Source organism: Coregonus lavaretus, assembly GCF_964263955.1.
Source record: "Coregonus lavaretus genome assembly, chromosome: 16".
NCBI lineage: Eukaryota > Metazoa > Chordata > Actinopteri > Salmoniformes > Salmonidae > Coregonus > Coregonus lavaretus.
The window spans coordinates 17,888,266-17,907,888 of record NC_140003.1 but is presented as its reverse complement, the minus strand read 5'-3'; the positions used below and the strand labels follow the sequence as shown (position 1 = coordinate 17,907,888).

Genomic DNA, 19,623 nt, shown 5'->3' with positions numbered 1-19,623 from the left:
CCTCTCAAGCTCTGTCAGGTTAGATGGGGAGCATTGCTGCACAACTATTTTCAGGTCTCTCCAGAGATGTTAGATCGGGTTCAAGTCCGGGCTCTAGCTGGGCCACTCAAGGACATTCAGAGACTTGTCCCGAAGCCACTCCTGCTTTGTCTTGGCTGTGCGCCTCACAGGTCCTCAACTGGCAGCTTCATTAAATAGTACCCGCAAAACACCAGTCTCAACGTCAACAGTGAAGAGGCGACTCCGGGATGCTGACCTAGGAAGAGTTGCAATGAAAAAGTCCAGTGTCTGTGTTCTTTTGCCCATCTTAATCTTTTCTTTTTATTGGCCAGTCTGAGATATGGCTTTTTCTTTGCAACTCTGCATAGGTCAGCATCCCTGAGTCACCTCTTCACTGTTGACGTTGAAACTGATGTTTTGCGGGTACTATTTAATGAAGCTGCCAGTTGAGGACCTGTGAGGCGCCTGTTTCTCAAACTAGACATTCTAATGTATTTGTCCTCTTGCTCAGTTGTGCACCTCGGCCTCCCACTCCTCTTTCTATTCTGGTTAGAGCCAGTTTGCAATACTTTCTGGAGTCACTGAAGGCTTTAAAGCTTAAATAATAAAGAGCTGAGTTTGAAATCCAGTGTACAGTATTTTCTTCAGATACAGTTGAAGATTGTACTGAAGAGACCCGCTCCCTTCAACCTGCTTGTGCAAGAGATCTATTATTATCTGTGTTTTCCCCCCTCCTTAGTGAAAGCGCCATTTAGACATGGTGGTGTCAAAGTGAGATTTGATAGTTGATTCTCAGTTTGTCATTCAAAAGGTCTATTTTTGCCAAAGCATGTGAGCAAATGATCTGCTAAATACAATTATAATTTAAAAGTCAATACAACATATTCATAATTTATATTTATATTAAATACAACTCTTCATAGTTTGGGACACATGTAAGTAGTCCAAGTCTATGGTAGGACTTGCATATAAACCATGGGTATTTGTAACACATGGGTGTTTCAATGTGATATGGCTGTGTGAAGGGGGTGACTAATACAGTGCCTTGCCAAAGTCTTCAGACCCCCTGGATTCATTTTATTGTGTTACAATGTGGGATTAAAATTGATTTAATTGTCATTTGTTTAATCAACAATTTACAAAAACGAATATTTAATGTCAAAGCTGAATTATTATTATTTTTTAAGATAAATAAAATAATCATAACTAAAATATAGTCGTTGCATAAGTGTTCAGCCCCTTTGTTTAGGCAAGCCTAAATTAGTTCAGGAGTAAAATCTAGCTTAAAAAATGACATAAATTACATGGACTCACTGTGCAAAATAATAGGGGTTGACATAAAAAAAATTATGACTAACCCTTCCTCTGTCCCCCATACATACAACATCTGTATGTTCCCTCAGTCAAGTATTGCATTTCAAGCACAGATTCAACTACAAATACAAGGGAGCTTTTCGAAAGCCTCATAAAGAAGTGCAGTGATTGGTAGATGTGTAAGAATAACAAATCAGACATTGAATATCTCTTTAAGAATGATCAAGCTAATAATTATGCTTTGGATTATGTATTAAACCACCCAGACACATCAAGGATACAGTTGTCCTTCTGAACTGAGCTGCAGGAAAGGAATGAAACTGCTCAAGGATGTTACCTTGAGGCCATTTGTGATTTTCAATCAGCTACAGAGTTCAATGGCTGTGAGAGGCATCATGGTATTGGTGTGCTTGACATCGGCAAATACTGGAGAGTTTTTCAGGATAAATAGAAACGGAATGGCGCTAATCACAGACAAAATCCTAGAGGAAAACCTGGTTCAGTCTGCTTTACACCAGAGACTGGGAGAGGAATTCACGTTTCAGCAGGACAATAACCTATACAATGCAAGGCCAAATCTACACTGGAGTTGCTTACAAAGAAGAGAGTGAACGTTCCTGAGTGGCCAAGTTACAGTTTTGACTTAAATCTCCTCGAAAGTCTATGGCAATACTTGAAAATTGCTGTCTAGCCATGATCCCCAACATCTTGACAGAGCTTGAAGAATTTTGAAAAGACTAATTGGAAGATATTGCACAATCCAGGTGTGCAAAGCTCTTATAGACTTACCCAAGAAGACTCACAGCTGTAATATAATCCAAAAGTGTTTCTAACATGTATTGACTCAGGAAGCTGAATACTTATGCAAAGACTATATTGTAGTTATTTAATTTGTATTATCTTTTTTTTTAAAGATTATTTTCTGTAGATTGTTGACAAAAAAATCACAATTAAATCCATTTTAATCCCACTTTTAAGTGAACAACCTTTAAAACGGTCAGATTTCAGTTTCAAATTTTTTACATTACTTAATTCTTTAGTTTCGAGAACTTGAACAAAAATAAGAAAATTAGACGTTACAGCAGTGCCATGTATTCATGGATTCCAGGCTTCCCCCCAAAATACATAAAAATACATAAAATCATGTATCTTTTGTCTCTCTGTGTTTCATAATTTTCCTTCAATTCGCAAGAGGCGGAATGTATCTTACAGGAGAAAGCATCCAAGCAAGCGAAACAGTGCCCCTCTGTCTCTCTATGTGTAGGCCATATATCTGATGCTGTCTGGTCCAAACGAGTATGACATTGTTGCCAACGACTCATGGTGTAATTGTAACAACATACAGGAACTCAAGTAATTTTGTTCACCTGACCTAGAATTCCTCACAATCAAATGCCGACCGTATTATCGCCCAAAAGAATTCTCTTCGGTTATTGTTACAACCGTGTATATCCCCCCTCAAGCCGATACCACGACGGCCCTCAAGGAACTTCACTGGACATTATGCAAACTGGAAACCATATACAGTGCGGGAAAAAAAGTATTTCATCCCCTGCTGATGTTGTACGTTTCACCACTGACAAAGAAATGATCAGTCTATAATTTTAATGGTAGGTTTATTTGAACAGTGAGAGACAGAATAACAACAACAAAATCCAGAAAAACGCATGTCAAAAATGTTATAAATGGATTTGCATTTTAATGAGGGAAATAAGTATTTGACCCCCTCTCAATCAGAAAGATTTCTGGCTCCCAGGTGTCTTTTATACAGGTAATGAGCTGAGATTAGGAGCACACTCTTAAAGGGAGTGCTCCTAATCTCAGTTTGTTACCTGTATAAAAGACACCTGTCCACAGAAGCAATCAATCAATCAGATTCCAAACTCTCCAACATGGCCAAGACCAAAGAGCTCTCCAAGGATGTCAGGGACAAGATTGTAGACCTACACAAGGCTGGAATGGGCTAATAGACCATCGCCAAGCAGCTTGGTGAGAAGTTGACAACAGTTGGTGCGATTATTTTCAAATGGAAGAAACACAAAAGGACTGTCAATCTCCCTCTGCCTGGGGCTCCATGCAAGATCTCAACTCGTGGAGTTGCAATGATCATGAGAACGGTGAGGAATCAGCCCAGAACTACATGGGAGGATCTTGTCAATGATCTCAAGGCAGCTGGGACCATAGTCACCAATAAAACTATTGGTAACACACTACGCCATGAAGGACTGAAATCCTGCAGCGCCCGCAAGGTCCCCCTGCTCAAGAAAGCACATATACAGGCCCGTCTGAAGTTTGCCAATGAACATCTGAATGATCCAGAGGAGAACTGGGTGAAAGTGTTGTGGTCAGATGAGACCAAAATCGAGCTCTTTGGCATCAACTCAACTCGCCGTGTATGGAGGAGGAGGAATGATGCCTATGACCCCAAGAACACCATCCCTACCGTCAAACATGGAGGTGGAAACATTATGCTTTGGGGGTGTTTTTCTGCTAAGAGGACAGGACAACTTCACCACATCAAAGGGACGATGGACGGGGCCATGTACCGTCAAATCTTGGGTGAGAACCCGCCTTCCCTCAGCCAGGGCATTAAAAATGGGTCATGGATGGGTATTCCAGCATGACTTAACCCAAAACACACGGCCAAGGCAACAAAGGAGTGGCTCAAGAAGAATCACATTAAGGTCCTGGAGTGGCCTAGCCAGTCTCCAGACCTTAATCCCATAGAAAATCTCTGGAGGGAGCTGAAGGTTTGAGTTGCCAAACGTCAGGCTCGAAACCTTAATGACTTGGAGAAGATCTGCAAAGAGGAGTGGGACAAAATCCCTCCTGAGACGTGTGCAAACCTGGTGGCCAACTACAAGAAACGTCTGACCTCTGTGATTGCCAACAAGGGTTTTGCCACCAAGTACTAAGTCAGGTTTGCAGAGGGGTCAAGTACATATTTCCCTCATTAAAATGCAAATCAATTTATAACATTTTTGACATGCGTTTTTCTGGATTTTCTTTTGTTATTCTGTCTCTCACTGTTCAAATTAACATACCATTAAAATTATAGACTGATCATGTCTTTGTCAGTGGGCAAACGGACAAAATCAGCAGGGGATAAAATACTTTTTTCCCTCACTGTATCCTGAGGCTGCATTTATTGTAGCTGGGGATTTTAACAAAGCAAATTTGAGAGAAAGGCTACCTAAATTCTATTAGCATATTGACTGTAGCACTCGCACTGGAAAAATGCTGGACCATTGTTAGACTCATTTCCGCTATGCATACAAGGCCCTCCCCAGCCCTCCTTTCGGCAAATCTGACCACGACTCCATTTTGCTCCTCCCTTCCTATAGACAGAAACTCAAACAGGAAGCACCCGTGCTTTGGACTATTCAACGCTGGTCTGACCAATCGGAATCCACGCTTCAAGATTGATTTGATCACGAGGACTGGGATATGTTCCGGGTAGCCTCTGAGAATAATATAGACGTATACGCTGATTCGGTGAGTGGGTTTATAAGGAAGTGTATTGGAGATGTCGTACCCACTGTGACTATTAAAACCTACCCTAACCAGAAACCGTGTATAGATTTGCGAAAAACTGAAAGCACGAACCACCGCATTTAACCATGGCAAGGTGACGGGGAATATGGCAGAATACAAACAGAGTGGTTGTTTCCCTCCGCAAGGCAATCAAATAGGCAAAACGTCAATATCGAGACAAAGTGGAGTCGCAATTCAACGGCTCAAGCACGAGACGTATGTGGCAGGGTTTACAGACAATCCCGGACTACAATAGTAAAACCAGCCACGTCTTGCTGACGTCTTGCTGCCAGACAAGCTAAACAAGTTCTTTGCCCGCTTTGAGGATAACACAGTGCCACCGACGCGGCCAGCTACCAAGGACTGTGGGCTCTCCTTCTCCATGGCCACGTGAGTAATTTAAACGTGTTAACCCTCGCAAGGCTGCCGGCCAAGACAGCATTCCTAGCCGCGTCCTCAGAGCATGCGCAGACCAGCTGGCTGGTGTGTTTACGGACATATTCAATCTCTCCCTGTCCCAGGCTGCTGTCCCCACATGCTTCAAGATGGCCACCATTGTTCCTGTACACAAGAATGCAAAGATAACTGAACTAAATGACTATCGCCCCCTATCACTCACTTCTGTCATCATGAAGTGCTTTGAGAGACTAGTCAAGGATCATATCACCTCCACCTTACCTGTCACCCTAGACCCACTTCAATTTGCATACCGCCCCAATAGGTCCACAAACGATGCAATCGCCATCACACTGCACACTGCCCTATGCCATCTGGACAAGAGGAACACTATTGTAAGAATGCTGTTCATTGACTATAGCTCAGCATTCAACACCATAGTACCCTCCAAGCTCATCATCAAGCTTGAGACCCTGGGTCTCAACCCCTCCCTATGCAATTGGGTCCTGGACTTCCTGACAGGCCGCCCCCAGGTGGTGAAGGTAGGAAACAACATCTCCAACTCAACCATCAAGTTTGCAGATGACACAACAATAGTATGATTGATTACCAACAGTGATGAGACAGCCTACAGGGAGGAGGTGAGGGCTCTCGGAGTGTGGTGTCAGGAAAATAACCTCTCACTCAACGTAACAAAAAACAAAGGTGATGATCGTGGACTTCAGGAAACAGCAGAGGGCGTACCCCCCTATCCACATCGACGGGACAGCAGTGGAGAAGGTGGAAAGTTCCTCGCCGTACATATCACTGACAAACTGAAATGGTCCACCCACACAGACAGTGTGGTGAAGAAGGCGCAACAGCATCCCTTCAACCTCAGGAGGCTGAAGAAATTTGGCCTGCCACCCTCAAAAACTTTTACAGATGTACAATTGAGAGCATCCTGTCGGGCTGTATCACAGCCTGGTACGGCAACTGCACCGCCCACAACCGCAGGGCTCTCCAGATGGTGGTGCAGTCTGCACAAAGCATCACCGGGGGGGCAAACTACCTGCCCTCCAGGACACCTACAGCATCCGATGTCACAGGAAGGCCAAAAAGATAATCAAGGACAACTACCTCCCGAGCCACTGCCTGTTCGCCCCGCTATCATCCAGAAGGTGAGGTCAGTACAGGTGCATCAAAGCTGGGACCGAGAGACTGAAAAACAGCTTCTATCTCAAGGCCATCAGACTGTTAAACAGCCATCACTAGCACAGACGTACAGACTTCAAAATCACTGGCCACTTTAATAAATGGAACACTAGTCACTTTAATAATGCCACTTTAATAATGTTTACATTTCTTGCATTATCCATCTCATATGTATATACGGTATTCTATACTATCTTAATAATGTTTGCATATCTTGCATTACCCATCTCAAATGTATATACTGTATTCTATGCTATCTATTGCATGTTAGCCTATGCCACTCTGATAATGACATTGCTCATCCATATATTTATTTATATATTCGTATTCCATTCCTTTACTTAGATTTGTGTGTATTAGGTTTTTGTTGTGGAACTGTTAGATATTACTTGCTAGATATTGCTGCACTGTCGGAACTAGAAGCACAAGAATTTCGCTACACTCACAATAACATCTGCTAACCATGTGTATGTGACCAATACATTTTTTTTATTTTTTTATTTTTATTGAAGCATCCGCTTGGCATATTTGGTAGTGAGAGGAAGCTCAGTGGCCGGCAGTGGAGAAGATGGAACGAGATGGATTCTGGCCGACATTCTGCTAATTTTCTCATTGATGAAACATTTGATCTCAATTACATTTTCTGTTCCCAAAACTAGAATATGTTACAAACATAGTGGACTACGTTTTGTAGACTTTACCCTTTGCCAAAGTCTTTAAAAATTGCGTTGTTTAGAAGGAGTGCAAAGGCGAATTGAGTTATTGCACACGAGCACTTTCAGAGTAGGCGTTACCTAACGGTAAGTGCGTAGCTCTGCCCACCTCCTTGCTTGTTTTGCCCACTATGACTCTTTGTTCCCGTTTGAAACGACGGTCAGTGGTCTATCTTGGTCTAGTTATAGAAATCTTTGTTTAGGCTAGCGAGCAAGCATTTCAGCCAGGTAGCCTAGGACAACAAAAAATAAAAGCGTATGTAACCTGTTCTGTACTACACCGCTGTAGCTCTGCGATGTGTGTGATTGATTGGGACTATAGACGTCGACTTCGGAGATCAGGCTGTTTGAATTAATCAGAATTCTCTCTCTCATAGTGCATAAAAATTAGGGCAAAACGTAAGTACACAATCCACATCATATTTAGCTTACTTGACTGGACTAAATTGTTTTTGGTATCTTTTAATTGTCACTGTATTAGACTAAGCAGAGGTGATTTGATTATGTTTAAATGTTAAAGTTGAAATTGTGTTGGAATAGTGGAGGCAGCTCCTGTTTTCTTTGCAACTTGCGGTAACACTCTGTGGTTCTAAATCAATAGTTGTTTAGTGGTCCGAAAATGTCGGAAACATTAACTTGCTTGACAATGCTGTAGGTCATGTCTGTTACTGTACATGCAATATTCTTTGTGGACTTCACTGGACAGAGGTTGCTATCTGGTTTTGGCAACAATGTCATGAATTGAAAATATATCATTATGTTGTTTGGTGATTGAATAAATGTTTGGATCAATGGTTGTGTAGTGATAGACGTCTCCATACAAAATAAATGCACAATAAAATGTTTAAAATGTAAGACTTTCTGCATTACAGTTGTTAGCAGTTTGGAGTTTTGTACTAAGAGTTTTGAAATTTAACAACATGCTTATGAAAATGGCACCAAAGCGATATTTTTTGTTGTTGTTGGCAAATACAGTACAGTGCTATGAAAAAGTATTTGCCCCCTTTCAAATTTTCTCTACTTTTGCATATTTGTGATACTGAATGTTATCAGATCTTCAACCAAAACCTAATATTAGATAAAGGGAACATAAGTGAACAAATAACACAACAATTACATATTTATTTCATAAACAAAGTTATGCAACACTGTGGTGGCAGGTAGTGTTAGAAATTGCGTAATTCAAATCTGGTATTGGAATAAGAATCAAGATATCTTCAATCCAAGCTTAATTTATTATATGCAAAATGTATGTATGATAAGTATGAAGGTTCGTATAAGGTCTCACTGAAAAACCACGCAGGGCAGACAGAGAACTAAAACATTGTTTACAGGTTCTTTCTCAAATACTCTGACAGAGAGTTCCCACCTCTTCTGTTGGCCAATCAGAGTAAAGGACTGAGTGTGGTTTAGACTTTACTCAGCCAATCCGTTGGCGCACGGGTTAGTCCCACCCCTTGGCGCTCCACCCCTTGGTGCTCCACCGTTCCCAGGCATAAGTTTCTATCATAATAACCTGCGGAGTCAGCACCCAAAAGACACCCCTCCAATCTGTACTCCATGTACCCACGTTCAAGGACGGTTTCACAGACAACAAAGAGAGAGTGTTCGTATCTGTAAGAAATACAAGTCTTATCTGTCCTACCCCTAACGTTCCTTACATGAATCACAGCCTGTTATGTGAAACAATTTATATCAGTATAGTACAAACCTATGCTCCTCATTAATGCATTCCTTCTAAGTTATTCATCACATACAGATCCAATTATGAGAAAAATAGAACCCAACAGTAGCTTAGTGGTTAAGAGCGTTGTGCCAGTAAACGAAAGGTAGCTGGTTCTAATCCCCGAGCCAACTAGGTGAAAAATCTGTGGATGTGCCCTTGAGCAAGGCACTTAACCCTAATTGCTCCTGTAAGTCGCTCTGGATAAGAGCGTCTGCTAAATGACAAAAAAATAAAAACACCCAATTCCCCTGTGTGAAAAAGTAATTGCCCCCTTACACTCAATAACTGGTTGTGCCACCTTTAGCTGCAATGACTCCAACTAAATGCTTCCTGTAGTTGTTGATCCGTCGCTGTGGATGAATTTTGGCCCACTCGTCCATGCAGAACTGCTTTAACTCAGTGACATGTGGGTTTTCAAGCATGAACTGTTCGTTTCAAGTCCTGCCACAACATCTGAATTGGGATTAGGTCTGGACTAGGCCATTCTAAAACTTCAAATTTGTTGCTTTTTAGCTATTTTCATGTAGACTTGATTGTGTGTTTTGGATCATTGTCTTGCTGCATGACCAGCTGCGCTTCAGCTTCAGCTCACAGACGGATGGTCTGACATTCTCCTGTAGAATTCTCTGATACAGAGCAGAATTCATGGTTCCTTCTATTAAGGCAAGTCGTCCAGGTCCTGAGGCAGCAAAGCATCCCCAAACCATCACACCACCACCACCATGCTTGACCTTTGGTGTTCTTACTGTGGAATGCAGTGTTTGGTTTTCGCCAGGCATTACTGGAACCATGTCGTCCAAAAAGTTATACTTTTGAATCATCTGTCCATAGAACGTTCTTCCAAGAGTCTTGATGATCGTCCAGGTGCTTTTTGGCAAACTTGAGTCAACTTATTGGACGAGATGGGTCCCATTATGCCTGGCGAAAACCAAACACTGCATTCCACAGTAAGAACATCATACCAAATGTCAAGCGTGGTGGTGGTGGTGTGATGGTTAATACAGTGAGGGAAAAAAGTATTTGATCCCCTGCTGATTTTGTACGTTTGCCCACTGACAAAGACATGATCAGTCTATAATTGTAATGGTAGGTTTATTTGAACAGTGAGAGACAGAATAACAACAAAAAAATCCAGAAAAACGCATGTCAGAAATGTTATGAATTGATTTGCATTTTAATGAGGGAAATAAGTATTTGACCCCTCTGCAAAACATGACTTTGTACTTGGTGGCAAAACCCTTGTTGGCAATCACAGAGGACAGACGTTTCTTGTAGTTGGCCACCAGGTTTGCACACATCTCAGGAGGGATTTTGTTCCACTCCTCTTTGCAGATCTTCTCCAAGTCATTAAGGTTTCGAGGCTGGCTTTTGGCAACTCGATCCTTCAGCTCCCTCCACAGATTTTCTATGGGATTAAGGTCTGGAGACTGGCTAGGCCACTCCAGGACCTTAATGTGCTTCTTCTTGAGCCACTCCTTTGTTGCCTTGGCCGTGTGTTTTGGGTCATTGTCATGCTGCAATACCCATCCACAACCCATTTTCAATGCCCTGGCTGAGGGAAGGAGGTTCTCACCCAAGATTTGACGGTACATGGCCCCGTCCATTGTCCCTTTGATGCGGTGAAGTTATCCTGTCCCCTTAGCAGAAAAACACCCCCAAGCATAATGTTTCCACCTCCATGTTTGACGGTGGGGATGGTGTTCTTGGGGTCATAGGCAGCATTCCTCCTCCTCCAAACACGGCGAGTTGAGTTGATACCAAAGAGCTCGATTTTGGTCTCATCTGACCACAACACCTTCACCCAGTTCTCCTCTGAATCATTCAGATGTTCATACGGCCCTGTATATGTGCTTTCTTGAGCAGGGGGACCTTGCGGGCGCTACAGGATTTCAGTCCTTCACGGCGTAGTGGGTTCCCAATTTTTTTTCTTGGTAACTATGGTCCCAGCTGCCTTGAGATCATTGACAAGATCCTCCCGTGTAGTTCTAGGCTGATTCCTCACCGTTCTCATGATCATTGCAACTCCACGAGGTGAGATCTTGCATGGAGCCCCAGGCCGAGGTTGACAGTTCTTTTGTGGTTTTTTTCCATTCGCGAATAATCGCACCAACTGTTGTCACCTTCTCACCAAGCTGCTTGGCGATGGTCTTGTAGCCCATTCCAGCCTTGTGTAGGTCTACAATCTTGTCCCTGACATCCTTGGAGAGCTCTTTGGTCTTGGCCATGGTGGAGAGTTTGGAATCTGATTGATTGATTGCGTCTGTGGACAGGTGTCTTTTATACAGGTAACAAGCTGAGATTAGGAGCACTCCCTTTAAGAGTGTGCTCCTAATCTCAGCTCATTACCTGTATAAAATATACCTGGGAGCCAGAAATCTTTCTGATTGAGAGGGGGTCAAATACTTATTTCCCTCATTAAAATGCAAATACATTTTAACATTTTTGACATGCGTTTTTCTGGATTTTGTTGTTGTTATTCTGTCTCTCACTGTTTAAATAAACCTACCATTAAAATAATAGACTGATCATTTCATTGTCAGTGGGCAAACATAAAAAATCAGCAGGCGATCAAATACTTTTTCCCTCACTGTATGTTGCATTGCCATTTCAGTAATCCACATTTGGTCAACATTTCAGATTTAATTCTTTCTGCAGTATCTAACACAGGATATCCTAGCAAGATCTTTCAAGAGAAATGTGACTCATGGTCTTTCGTATCAGTGGATGCAAGTTCCTGTTTTGCAGAAAATGTGCTCCTACACTTTCAGGGTATGCTCTTTCAGTTATTCTTCACTCCGAACCTAAAAATATTTTCTGCTTATGTATTTTATTCCCTTTTGAAAATAAGTATGTAATTTATTGTAAAAACATGTAAAGCATGGTCCTGATGTTTTATTATAGGGTCTTGTTTGGAACGATAGTTCCTGACCAACTTTACAATAAGGTAACATAACTTTTTTTGTTCCTCTTGTCTTGTAGTTGTTGGATGGTGGTCTCATGTTTCTGCTCCTTAGTTTGACTAGGATTTCTGCACAGAGAGACATTTCCTTAAACCCCACTACAATAGGTCATTACACAGGTATAGCATCTTCTTCACATTTCACACATTTTACGTCCTATTATTACAAAGCAGAGTGAATATATTGAACCTAGAACAATAGACCTCTTTTAGTCTGGTAATGTATGTTAATATTTTAGCAGAGTCCCCATGTAAACTATTTGAGGAGGATGAAACTACTGTGACAGAGGGGGAGGCCCTTAGTTTGCCAGCCTACCATAACCTGAGTGAGTTGGATTGGGCCAACGTGACTGAGTTTACCTGGTACAGAAACAGAACCCAGGAGCTCCCGTCCTCTGAGGAAGGGCGTGTGCATCATCATGGGCCGGTGCTCTTCTTCCTCCCCCTTTTAATCAACGACTCTGATCAGTACTACACCTACTGGTAATACAACAACAGTGTGTTGATGTGTGTGTGTTTAGGGGTTAAATTGGTAATTCGGAGGTGGGGGAGCCCTATTTGGGGGGCTTAGGGTTAGGTTGAGGGTTGAGTCTAGGGTTAGTGTTGAACCTGGATGTGTACATGAAGCTAGGGCTAGGGTAGGCATGCACATTTACAAAGAAAAAACCCTAAATGTCCCTTGTCTTGCACGAACGTTGAATAATATTATACAGTGCATTCGGAAAGTATTCAGACCCCTTGACTTTTTCCACATTTTGATATGTTACAGCCTTATTCTAAAATTGATTAAATAAAATACAAATCCTCATCAATCTGCACACAATACCCCATAATGACAAAGCGGAAACAAATTCTTGCAAATGTAAAAATAAAAATGGATACCTTTATTTACATAAGTATTCAGACCCTTTGCTATGAGACTCGGAATTGAGCTCAGGTGCATCCTGTTTCCATTTGATCATACTTGATGTTTCTACAACTGGATTGGAGTCCACCTGTGGTAAATTAAATTGATTGGACATGATTTGGAAAGGCACACATCTGTCTATATAAGGTCCCACAGTTGACAGTGCATGTCAGAGCAAAATCCAAGCCATGAGGTTGAAGGAATTGTCCGTATAGCTCCGAGACAGGATTGTGTCGAGGCACAGGTCTGGGGAAGGGTACCAAAACATTTGTGCAGCATTGAAGGTCCCCAAGAACACAGTGGCCTCCATCATTCTTAAATGGAAGAAGTTTGGAACCACCAAGACTCTTCCTAGAGCTGGCTGCCCGGCCAAACTGAGCAATCAGGGGAGAAGGGCCTTGGTCAGGGAGGTGACCAAGAACCTGATGGTGTCTCTGAATGAGCTCCAAAGTTCCTCTGTGGAGATGGGAGAACCTTCCAGAAGGACAACCATCTCTGCAGCACTCTACCAATCAGGCCTTTATGGTAGAGTGGACATACGGAAGCCACTCGTCAGTAAAAGGCACATGACAGCCCGCTTGGAGTTTGCCAAAAGGCACCTAAAGGACTCAGACCATGAGAAACAAGATTCTCTGGTCTGATGAAACCAAGATTGAACTCTTTGGCCTGAATGCCAAGCGTCACGTCTGGAGGAAACCTGGCACCATCTCTACGGTGAAGTGTGGTGGAGGCAGCATCATGCAATGGGGATGTTTTTCAGCGGCAGGGACTTGGAGACTAGTCAGGATAGAAGGAAAGATGAATGGAGCAAAGTACAGAGAAATCCTTGATGAAAACCTGCTCCAGAGCGCTCAGGACCTCAGACTGGGGCGAAGGTTCACTTTCCAACACGACAAAGACCCTAAGCACACAGCCAAGATAATGCAGAAGTGGCTTCGGGACAAGTCTCTAAATGTCCTTGAGTGGCCCAGCTAGAGCCCGGACTTGAACCCGATCGAACATCTCTGGAGAGACCTGAAAATAGCTGTGCATCGACGCTCTCCATCCAACCTGACAGAGCTTGAGAGGATATGCTGAGAAGAATGGGAGAAACTCCCCAAATACAGGTGTGCCAAGCTTGTAGCGTCATACCCAAGTAGACTCGAGGCTGTAATCGCTGCCAAAGGTGCTTCAACAAAGTACTGAGTAAAGGGTCTGAATACTTAAGTAAATGTAATATTTCTGTTTTTTTATTTTTTATTCATTTGCTAACATTTCTAAAAACCTGTCATTATGGGGTATTGTGTGTAGACTGATGAGGAAAAACAACAATTTAATCCATTTTAGAATAAGGCTGTAACGTAACAAAATGCGGAAAAAGGGAAGGGGTCTGAATACTTTCCGAATGCACTGTATTTGAACTTACTCTGCCAATTGAAATTTGAGACAAAATATCCACAAAAAACTTTTATAACCGACTTCAAAACGCGGGACTCGTGTGTGGCAATATAGATGTGTTTGCTCCTGACCTAAGGCCAAGCACAAGATGGAAGGACATGCACGCCGATATATGCATACTGACCAAAATATTGCAGGTGTTTACATGGTTTTGAGCATGTGCCAGATGATAGAAATATCAACGGCAGTACCGGCACTCTAAAAAGTCAGGTAAATAATACTTTCCTGTGGATATTCTGTCTCAAAATTCGACCCACTGAAGGACCAACCACACAGACAACTGGTATGGTAAAATGTAATACAAATTTATTAAACATTCTGGCTTGTAAGGAAACTTTCTACGTTTTTACACTGCTTAGTTTCAGGCTATATAGACTCTTTGAAAAAACATTTGTTATCTATAGCCTAAAAGCGTTATTCGGCTGGCCCCCAGTTAGAACCCTGTTGGTTCCAGGTAGAACCGTTTTGGATAACTGGTACTCTGTATATATTCATATGTTCCAGGAGAAAGGCAGCAGACACCTGCCTCATATTTGTGACAGAGGTGATTGTGGTCAAAGCCCAACCATTCGATCACTCAGTCCTGTTCAGTGATATCTCAGAGTCAGCAGACAACATCGCTATCCCATGTCCTGACCCCGTGGAACAACTGTGCCAGGATGGAAAAGAAAACTTAGCCTGGTATAAGGTACTGAACATGACCAGAATGCTAACACAAACCTCAATACTGCAAAACTTTTTACCATTGGTTCTCAACTCCTGTCCTAAAGCTCATAAGTGTTGCACAGGTTTTGTTCTAGCCCAGCACTAACACCCAACTCATCATCAAGCTCTTGATTAGTGGAATCAGGTGTCTTACTGCTAGTTCAGCAAAAAAGTTTGTCAAATTGTTTGTCTTTCATTTCAGAATTTCAATCTCATTCCAAATGAGTCCGAGAGTAATCTGTGGGTGAATGGCGCCTCAAAAGCAGACGAGGGCATCTATACGTGTGTGTGCACGTGGGATCACAACGGGAGGGTTCTCAACACTTCTGCATCCAGGAGACTAAAGATCCAAGGTAACTAGGTCGTGGCTTGATGACAGCTCTGTCAATCCACTCAGCATTTTATTTATTTGATTTTAGCTTTACTGAAACCTCATCCAAGATGGCAGCAGGGTCAGCAAACATAGAAACTCTAGGCTACATTACAGTAGGTTATTAGGCTACACAAACAATCAGGATCAAAAGCAACATCAAAAGCAACCCTCATATCACGTGTGGTCTTTGAGGCAGCAACAATCATGAAAAACATCAATGACTACATTTTGAATGTATCCAAAAGTATCTTTCTGACTAAACTGTGTGTTTGTCTCCTTCAGCTCCCTCTGCCTCGCATCCTCCTCAGATCAACCTGCCTAGAGACGGAAGCACAGAGACCACAGACCTGTGTAGGGATCACACCTGGCTCAAATACTTTCAAATACTTGTGTTGTGCTTGATTTGGTTTGCCCGGTATATCTCTCTGTCTTCATTGTATCTCTTGTTCTTCATAGACACCACTAAGAAGTTGAGGTGTGAAGCATTTTGTGGGCAGAACATTAAAGACAACTGTCATGTGTGGTGGGAGATGAACGGAGTGAAAGTGGGTTCGCAGCAGCAAGGCTACTCAGTGAACTCCACCAGGTAGGTACACACATGCACGCACGCACACACACATGGATGCACGCATACACACAAGCATACACACACTTGTTTTTGAGAACATGGTAACAGAATTTACACAGACCCCAGATTCACCATTGAGAATTCACTGTGTGAATATTTTGTGTGTATGTGTTACTGTAGCGAGGTGGAGGTATCTTCAATGCGGAGTATCTTCACGGCTATCCTGACCATAGACACAGTGACTATCAAGGACCTCCAGTCAGAGTTCAAGTGTGTTGCCATGAACGACCAGAAATGGATTCATGCAGTGGTGACTCTCAAACCAAGATGTTAGTGCACACACACTTACACAAACATCACTCAGACACACATCCACATGTCACACATATACACTCTTTAACTTTCTTGGTGTTGTGTCCTCCATGTCTTCCCCCAACAGGGTTTATATTTATGGGTCTATGTGTGGCATTGCTGCTCTTCTTCTTGCTAGCTGCTGTAGCCGTCAAAGTGTTTGACATCGATCTGGCTCTCCTCTTCCGTGGAGTTTTCAAATGCTATGATCGATCTGAGGGTAAGAACATCTAGCCATAGACTAAAGTTTACTGATGCTATTTCACTAAGATATTTCATTGTACAGAAATGCTTATTCAGCCTACATTATCTGTATAGTATTGGGTACCATATAAACATATTACTACATTTAGTTTTTAGTCACCACACAGGAGCACTCTAACCTTGTACTGTACAGTAAATGTCTCAATCGGCCCACTGATTGTGCAGTGCAGTTGTTTGCAGTAGGCCTTTCGCAACAGGTCCCGCCTTGGGTCAATCCCACTACTAGTGTAGAAGTAATGGGCCATTTTATACTAAAATAACTCAATTTCAGTTCAAATGGAATTCAATCAAATCTCTCAAATCTACTCCTTTCATGCTGAGGTTTGACAGAAACCTCCTCTTTGTCTGTGTTTTCAGATGGGAAGGTCTATGATGCTTACATTGTCTACCAAATGGATGGCATAGACAAAGACATGGAGGAGAAAGTGTATCACTTTGTGAGCAGTGTTCTGCCGACTGTCCTGGAGCAGAAGTGTGGCTTTAGACTCTTCATCCACGGCAGAGACGACCTACCTGGAGAAGGTTGGTTCTTTCAGACTGTGTCCTGCCCTCTAAGAAGCAAATGTAACAGTAATAAACAGTACCAAAGTCGAAAGTTAACTTCTCCTGCTCCTCTCTGTTCTGTTGTCCCCAGACCGCATGGAGTTGGTGGAGGCCTGCATGCGGCTGAGCAGGAGGCTGATTGTCATCCTGACCCCCAGCTCAAGGTCAGGCTCAGGAGGTCAAGGGTCATGGGGCCAGTGGGGCTACTCGTCATCGTTGACCTCAGCGGAGGACTATGACTGTCAGGTGGGGCTCCACCAGGCTCTGGTCCACAGTGAGATGAGCGTCATACTCATCCAGCTGGGAGACATGGGTGAGGGGGGCTACACACACCTGCCCCCCGGCCTGCAGCACCTGGTCCGCAAGAGTGCCCCCTTAATGTGGCAGGAGGGAAAGCGTGGGTCGACGTTGCCCAACTCAAGCTTCTGGAAGAGGGTGCGTTACATGATGCCTTGGCCGCGCCACTCGACTAGTTTTGACAACCGGTTAATATGACTCTTCTATGTGAACGATCAGAAGGTCTGAGGACTTGAAGTGCAGTTGGAGGTCTGGGATTCTGTTATAGAAGAGAACACCGCAGGTTGTCTCTGAAAATCCTTATTCCAGTCATAGAAATAGAATGAATGATTCCAGTGCTGTGCAGAGATATACACAGGTTAGCTGAGAACGTCACAAAAACGATGTGTACGCTTCAATGTGGCAGAAGGCCGTGTGTTGTTTTGATGCTGGATGGCTAGCAACAATGAAAAGAAACTGCCATGTGGGGAATCGTAAATGACTAATTTCAGCAAGTGTTATCTTGTTCTTTATTTTTCTTTTTTCTTTTTTTGGGGGGGGGAATGGATCAGCTTAATATTGCAGATAGATTGTATCTTCTATCAATGTAATTGTCTGCATCACTTCCAATCCCCCATGTTTTTAATTTTTTTAATTTTTTAATATATATATACTCCCCTTTATTACTTTTCAACCCCACCATCCTTTCCCTACTTGGAGTAAATTAGTGAACAACAATGCGCAGGCCTCTACTTCTGGTCTATACTTACTAGGGGTGTAACGATCCTTCTACTACATCGATGTATCGATTTATATTCCTATGATCCAACTACATCGATCTGTGCTCGGCGAGTTGGCCTTTTGGACAACATATATCAATCTAACATCGTTTTAAAATTTAATAAATCGATTGTATCGATACTAGGAAATAACCCATTGGATTTAAGCACGTCAGACTTTATATGAATGTTTTTTCTTAGCACTTTTAATGATAAAGGCTTTAAACATTACTCGATTCAGTCTGCCTATCCGTGACGTCATCGCCCCGCGCCAGCAGCAGCGCAAATGCGCAAAGACAACAAAACATAGCATGGCGGACGACAGAGGAGAAGCCGACGAGCGAGAAATTATCAAGCCACCATTGCGGTCCTTACAAGAAACAGGAATCTAGGAAACTTCACCTGCACTGTCCAGTATACAGGTATTTATTTCAGTCACACTGGTTGAATTTTTGGCTAAAAGGTTACTGAATCGATTTCAAGTCACTGAATCGTTTCGGATCGTATCGTTCTAAATGAACCAATATCGTCCTTGAATCGTATCGACAACCACGAATCGTGATACAAATCGAATCGTTGTTAAAACGAATCGTTACACCCCTAATACTTACTATCTACACCTTATGGACAGAGTTAATTTTACAATAATTCTATTATATACAGTGGGGAGAACAAGTATTTGATACACTGCTGATTTTGCAGGTTTTCCTTCTTACAAAGCATGTAGAGGTCTGTGATTTTTATCATAGGTACACTTCAACTGTGAGAGACGGAATCTAAAACAAAAATCCAGAAAATCACATTGTATGATTTTTAAGTAATTAATTTGCATTTTATTGCATGACATAAGTATTTGATACATCAGAAAAGCATAACTTAATATTTGGTACAGAAACCTTTGTTTGCAATTACAGAGATCATACGTTTCCTGTAGGTCTTGACCAGGTTTGCACACACGGCAGCAGGGATTTTGGCCCACTCCTCCATACAGACCTTCTCCAGATCCTTCAGGTTTCGGGGCTGTCGCTGGGCAAGACGGACTTTCAGCTCCCTCCAAAGATTTTCTATTGGGTTCAGGTCTGGAGACTGGCTAGGCCACTCCAGGACCTTGAGATGCTTCTTACAGAGCCACTCCTTAGTTGCCCTGGCTGTGTGTTTCGGGTCGTTGTCATGCTGGAAGACCCAGCCACGACCCATCTTCAATGCTCTTACTGAGGGAAGGAGGTTGTTGGCCAAGATCTCGCGATACATGGCCCCATCCATCCTCCCCTCAATACGGTGCAGTCGTCCTGTCCCCTTTGCAGAAAAGCATCCCCAAAGAATGATGTTTCCACCTCCATACTTCACGGTTGGGATGGTGTTCTTGGGGTTGTACTCATCCTTCTTCTTCCTCCAAACACGGCGAGTGGAGTTTAGACCAAAAAGCTATATTTTTGTCTCATCAGACCACATGACCTTCTCCCATTCCTCCTCTGGATCATCCAGATGGTCATTGGCAAACTTCAGACGGGCCTGGACATGCGCTGGCTTGAGCAGGGGGACCTTGCGTGCGCTGCAGGATTTTAATCCATGACGGCGTAGTGT

The 19,623-nt window shown here is 42.8% G+C and overlaps 1 protein-coding gene across 4 annotated transcripts; it reads left to right on the top strand.

Annotated features, from left to right (window-relative positions):
- The first annotated feature begins 7,305 nt into the window (after positions 1 to 7,305).
- LOC311143899 (interleukin-1 receptor-like 1) lies at positions 7,306 to 18,804 on the top strand. 4 transcript variants are annotated; one of them, XM_084179771.1, is made up of 12 exons: positions 7,306 to 7,550; positions 11,533 to 11,646; positions 11,857 to 11,956; positions 12,079 to 12,319; positions 14,685 to 14,868; positions 15,088 to 15,238; positions 15,541 to 15,609; positions 15,715 to 15,844; positions 16,007 to 16,155; positions 16,266 to 16,397; positions 16,799 to 16,963; positions 17,076 to 18,804. In XM_084179771.1, exons 2-12 carry the CDS (start codon positions 11,602 to 11,604, stop codon positions 17,477 to 17,479), a joined length of 1,770 nt encoding a protein of 589 aa, XP_084035897.1. In that variant the 5' UTR covers positions 7,306 to 7,550; positions 11,533 to 11,601; the 3' UTR covers positions 17,480 to 18,804. The 4 variants fall into 4 exon arrangements, with proteins under 4 accessions (XP_084035897.1, XP_084035894.1, XP_084035896.1 ...); XM_084179768.1 differs by having other exon boundaries at positions 12,076 to 12,319; XM_084179770.1 differs by having other exon boundaries at positions 11,515 to 11,646; positions 12,076 to 12,319.
- Positions 18,805 to 19,623: the final 819 nt, after the last annotated feature.